Source organism: Erigeron canadensis, chromosome 8 (assembly GCF_010389155.1).
Source record: "Erigeron canadensis isolate Cc75 chromosome 8, C_canadensis_v1, whole genome shotgun sequence".
Classification (NCBI taxonomy): domain Eukaryota; kingdom Viridiplantae; phylum Streptophyta; class Magnoliopsida; order Asterales; family Asteraceae; genus Erigeron; species Erigeron canadensis.
In genome coordinates this window covers 48,300,489-48,306,488 of record NC_057768.1, presented here as the reverse complement: position 1 = coordinate 48,306,488, position 6,000 = coordinate 48,300,489, and the positions used below count along the sequence as shown (strand labels likewise).

The following is a 6,000-nucleotide window of genomic DNA, read 5'->3' as shown; positions in this document are numbered from 1 at the left end:
CTTCGTATACTACTTAATTAGGGTTTTCTTATAATTAACCTAATTTTATTTTATTCAAATTAGGGTTTTTATATACGAATTTTTGCAGCCGTTAATATTACCTGATTCAGTTATTTAGTATGCCGAGAAGTTCTCGAAGTAAATCGCATAAGCAAAGCAAGCATAGCTCTTCGTCGGCGACGGCAGCGAGAGAATATTCCGGTTCCGACGAGGATGTGAAAGTGAAGGAAAAGAGTAGTATTAATGGCGGCAAAGAAGATTCCGTTAGGGTTTCAGTTTCGAGTGAGAAAAGGAAACATATCAAGGATTTGATAGTGAATCATCTGAATGGCGATGTTAACGAAGAGTATGCGAATACGAATACGAGCTTGTCGAAAAGGCGAGAGGAGAAGGTTCGAGAAGGGAGTGACAGGTGGAATGGCGGGAGTAGTGATGAGAAAGGATTGAATATGGATGTTTTGGGAAAGTCGAAGGATTTATCGAAATCGGGGAGTGATTCGAAGAGTAAGAGTAGTAAGAGGAATGATGGAGAGAGTGCGAGTGGTGTGTTGGAGAAGGATCGAGGCGAAAAAAGGAAGTCGGAGAGGAAAGAGAGTAGTAGTAGTAGTCAGTATGTAAAAGAGAGTAAGGAATCGAAAGACAAGGATAGGGGAAGAAAAAGTCATTCTGATAAGGTTGAGAATGAGGCTGTATCGAAGCAAGGCGAGAATCAGTCGAGCAAACGAGTGAAAGAGATTACTGGTATGTCAACTTTGTTGATTTCGGTGTTTTTTTGAAGTTATTTTTATGCTAGGAAAATTGTGTAGTTTGTATATGCATAGCATTGTTTAGTTTAGTACTTATTCTGGAATTAGAATTTTGCTATGCGGCTTTGTGTGATGTATGCTTCTCCATTAAAGGACCTGTAAACATGAGCATTGAGTGACTGGTAATCTGCTTTTCAGAAAAGTGGAGAAAAATGACAAATTGAGAATGCTTGTGTTTTTCTTTTCTTTCCATGTAGCTCGTATTTGGCTTTCCCTTGAAATGGCATTAGAGTTTCAACCCATGTAGTGAGTATAGTTCGCCTTAATTTATACGCATAAGGGGTTTAATGATTTCTCTACCTTCACATTTACACGCTACCTACTTTAATCATATCGTCTACATATCAAACATTACATTCGTTTAGGTTCATCCCCATGCCTTCATACGTGTCTTTGTTCACGACAGTGCCATTTTTGGATACTTTTCATCTGATCCGCTGAGTTCAGCCTTCATGTATTGCATGTATTATCTAGATTGATAAACATCATATGCACCTTATGGTTTTTTTTTTTGTCCCTGTACTCCCCATGGATGCACAGATAGTACTTTGATCTATTATGTAGATGGACTGGTTTGATGTAGACCAAAGGATGTATAAAGATCTTGAAAATTTCAGTCATACTTAGTTACTTACCTTGAAGTTATGTTCAATGAGAATTAGTTTGCTTAGAACAGTTAATGGGGATACTGAAAATGTCAAGGTTACATTATAGGGCTTTATCATAATTTCTATTATTATATTACCTTGCATTATAGGGAGGTTGCTATATCTTGGCCTAGAGCTTCAAATGCAATGTGTTTTGAACATCTTAATTCCATACTCATTGGTTTTATAATAAAGGACTATCCTGTCAAGTTTATGTTATTGGTATATAAAAAACTTATTTTATCTATGAAGTCAATCTGATCTCATCTGATTCTACTGCTTATACGCTATCTGGGATCCCTTATGTATTCTTAATGGCCTTGTTTTTTCCCCTTCTATTCTTCATGTACATAAGAAAAGCAAGTATATTGATTTACAGTTTTTATGACCAAAGAGTGTGGTTCTGGAATATGAACTGACTTGTATACACATGTATAGGGTTTTTTTTCGAGGACATGATATTTCTTGATTTTTTTATTGATCTTGTTTCATTTTCTGCCAGAATGGCCTATAGAAGAAGATTTGAGAAACCCCGAGTTAGAGAAGGAGCTCGAGAAGAGGATGCGGAGAAGAGGAGAAAGTTCTAGTGACAAAGATAAATATCAAGATGACGTGAAAGAAGCCGAGGATAGGCGTTTGTCTTCAAGAACTGAGCGTGCCAAGGATGAAAGGCATAAAAATGAAGAGTATGTAGATGTTGTTAGAGAAGACAGTGTTAAAGAAACCCGACAAAGGGATGAAAAGCATCGTGAAGATGGTGAACGTGATAGAAAGAACAGGGACGTTAAGCACCGAGGAGAAAGTGAAAGATATAACAAACACAGAGATGATAAATACCGTGATGATAAGTATAGTGAAGATGGTAATAAAGATAACAAATACAAAGATGAAAAGTATATCGAAATAGCCGAGAAAGATGAAAAGATACGGGATGGAAAACGCAAACAAGATGATGATAGAGATTATAGACATAAAGACGATAAGTATCGGGATGCCAGACACCGGGATGATGCCGATAGAGAGAAGAGAGTACGAGATTCCAAGTATGCATCAAGAGACCATCCAGTTGAGCCAGAGACCAAGCGGTTGAGGGATGATGGCATTGTTGGTGACCTTTATAATAAGAAAACAAATAACCGGGATGGAAGCCCGATTTATGATGATCGAGTTGCCAGATATAAAGATGACAAGGATAGGAGAAGAGGTAATGACAAAGACGAGTCTAATGACTATAGATCCCGTAGCATGAAGGAGCAACGTTCCGACGTAGAAAAAAGATCTAGTGCTAAAGCAGAGTCGCTTTCTGAACGGGGAAGACCTGGTTCTCGTTATGCCGATGCGGAAGTAACCACTAGTCATAGTCGTCGTAGGAGTTCTCCTGGTGGGAGCTCTTACCCTGCAAGAGATCAGCACAGGTTATTTTTTATCTTCCTTCGTTTTTTTATTCCTTTCTTATGACATCTAAATGTTATAGAATGTTTTACGTTGCTCAGGGTTTCGAAGCAAGAAGAATCTAAGTATCGTGATTATGCTTATGAAGATCGAACTCGGCATAATGCTCACTCAAGTAGAGATTACACTTCTGTCCCGGGACAATCAGATAAGAAAGTGACTCCAAAGGATGATAGTTACATGAAGCCAGATTCCCGATCTTCTCCGCAAGTTGATAAATCCCCGTCATCAACCAGTAACGAACGAAGGAACTTGAACAGGTCTGATGCTAGAAGAAGTCTTGACCTTGAAGAGCCAGGCCCAAGAAGTGGTGGTTCCAAGGATGCTGTTAAGGATGGTAAAGGAAGTCGGGATTTGTCTATGGAGGCACATCCTGACAATGATTTTTCACAAGTTGATAATGAAAATTTATCTGCTTCTTCTCCGTACACGAGAAATAATCACTTTTCTGGTAATTCAAAGTCTCATCTACCACCTCCGTCTCCATCTTCATTCAGAACAAGTTCTGATAGCCCCTTTTTTGGCAATACAGAAGATGACAGAAATAAGTCGAACAATCGTCATCGAAGGATGGCTGACCAGAACATGGGAAGATCTCAAGGTAATTGGAAAAATGTCCCAAACTGGCCTTCCCCGATGCCACCTGGTGGTTATATTCCTTTCCAGCATGTTCCCCCACCCATGTTTCATCCCCTCATGCAGCAATTTCCCCCGCCAATGTTTGGTAGACCACCAATGAAATTAAACCCAGGTTTGCCTTATCATGTTCCCGAACATGGTCGACCTCTTGCATGGCGGAATCAAGTGGATGAATCGGTTCAACCCCCGTTGCATGGATGGGATGCTAATAATGCTGTATTTAGTGATGAATCCCACTTATACGGTAGGCTCGATTGGGATCGAAGAAACCAATTGAATAACAGAGGGTGGGAGCAAAGTGGGGATTTGTGGAAGAGCCAAAATGCGGGACCAAGCATGGATGGGCAATTGGGTCCCCAGAAAGATGGGTATTCGACTCACGGGCCAACTGATGAAAGCTGGTCTGGGCAGACAAGCCAGCCTGATGACATTGAGCAAAATCAACTGGATATTCAGGCTGAGACTTTAAATCTTGAAAGAATTGCTCCCGAAGCTCAGAAAGTCACTGAAAGCCCTCAAGTTTATGATGCAGTAAAGGAGGACAACAGTACTCTGATCTCACGAGCGTATCTTTCTAGGATAGATGTATCTCAGGACCTTACTCAGCCCGATCTGTTTGAAAAGTGTATCGGTATGATGGATGTAGATCAAGACTCGTCTGATGAGTTTGACTGCAAAATTTTATTTGTAGAGGTACAGATGATATATGTTTTATTGCATGATGCATTATTTTCATTTAAATGGTCTACTCAAGTATTTTGCTTCGATGTATCAGGAGAGTGTAGAATCCAACATTACCAATGGTGCCTCACTATTTACGGTCACAAATGATTCTGTTTTCCAGGTTCATTTTCTTCAAGATTAACTTTTTTCTTTCTTTAGTTATTTATTGATTTATTTATTTTGCCTTGGGATAGTATGTGTAGGATTGCAACACATGCATTTTTAGTATAATATTTCACTGTGGTTTTCCAGAAAGCAATGTTTCTTTACAAGAAGCAAAAGGAAGAGCTCCATTTGATGTACAACGAGAAATCAGACCCGGAGTTTGTTCCACCATCTAATAAAGAGATAGGTGGTTCTGATGGTGATGGCAAGCCATTGGAGGAGGTAGCTGCTGAGGACATAGATGAGGTTTCTAAAGACAGTGATGCACCACCAGTTCAGAACCTTGACGCAGAAGCCATCGTGAGTGAACAGAGCAAATCCGAGGAACTAATGGATATGGAGGTGGATCATGCCATTGTAAAGCAAGAGGAAGAACCTGAGTTAACCATGGCTCCAGTTGAAGAGTGTCTTGCACCCTCTGTTAGTGACCTGTTACCTTCCAAGGTTAAAGAAGAAAGTGAATTTACCAATGATGAGAAGATTGGTGGTGGTGATGTGTCTTTATCTGATATGTCAACTACTGGGGTGCCAGTGATGTCGCCAATTGAGTCAATTGAGTTTGGGTCAGTAAATCTAAATCGGATACATCACCATTCTCCTGAAAGTACACATTGAGACATTTTATATTTATCTTTTTAAATGCCATCCCTGGCCCCCTTTTCTATCTCTTATTATCGTTGCTTGTTTATCAATAAAACCTTTCTGTTTTTTATTTTGCCTGTGTAGTCCTGGCGTTTTTGCTTTTCAGGTAATCTTGCACTTACTGCAAGTTTTATTGTCTTTGTTCACCGATCCATAAGTCTATGATTTGCTCTTGCAACAGCAACAACATAGAGTTTAGATTTGCACTCTCTGGGAAGATGTATAATCTGGTAAGTTTTATTATCAAATTTTGTTGAAGTTATCATCTTAAGCTTTCCACACTTACAATAAAAATATGAAATTCACTTGATCAGTGCATCGTGAAACATCAGTTTTTGTTTAATCATAAAACTGTCGTTTAATCCTAGAATTTTTTATGCTTTACTATATATTTTGACTTGGTTGGTTTAATCCTATAACCTCTTTGACAATGCTTTCACCCTTAAACTTTTATGTGTAAACCCAAATTTTGATTACAAAAGATTATTTGTGTAAATTGTATTGTCCAAACGATATATATATTAAATGTTTGAAGTTAAAATGATTATTGACCGTTTGTAAAAATGGCAACATTCCCTGGGGTTTGCATAGGCCACAAAAGACACGCTATCAAAGAAGATATTTGAACCTTTTTGTCTCGATTGTTGTAGGAGATGTTATGGGTTAAGGTGTAGATGGATCCCTTTGGTTTGGGTTTCGCCATTCGGTTTTTGAAATCAAAATCTATTTTGTTCAGTTGGCAGTTTGCTTGTTTTTTTTAGTGCGGTTTCGTTTTGTTATTGGGTTTTTTCGTTTGTTTTTGTTTTACAATTCTGGCTAGTTGACTTATAAAAAGGAGCATTCAGTTTCCAGATCTATAAAAAACAATTTTAAATTTCTACTTGGTCCAATATGCATTTTTATCTGGATAATCTTTAGGTATGTCA

At 38.5% G+C, this 6,000-nt stretch overlaps 1 protein-coding gene across 2 annotated transcripts; it reads left to right on the top strand.

Annotated features, from left to right (window-relative positions):
* On the top strand, positions 1 to 5,144 carry LOC122611101 (filaggrin-like). Of its 2 annotated transcripts, XM_043784069.1 has the most exons (6): positions 1 to 741; positions 1,956 to 2,868; positions 2,947 to 3,356; positions 3,438 to 4,237; positions 4,320 to 4,388; positions 4,520 to 5,144. In XM_043784069.1, exons 1-6 carry the CDS (start codon positions 120 to 122, stop codon positions 5,045 to 5,047), a joined length of 3,342 nt encoding a protein of 1,113 aa, XP_043640004.1. In that variant the 5' UTR covers positions 1 to 119; the 3' UTR covers positions 5,048 to 5,144. The 2 variants fall into 2 exon arrangements, with proteins under 2 accessions (XP_043640004.1, XP_043640003.1); XM_043784068.1 differs by having other exon boundaries at positions 2,947 to 4,237.
* Positions 5,145 to 6,000: the final 856 nt, after the last annotated feature.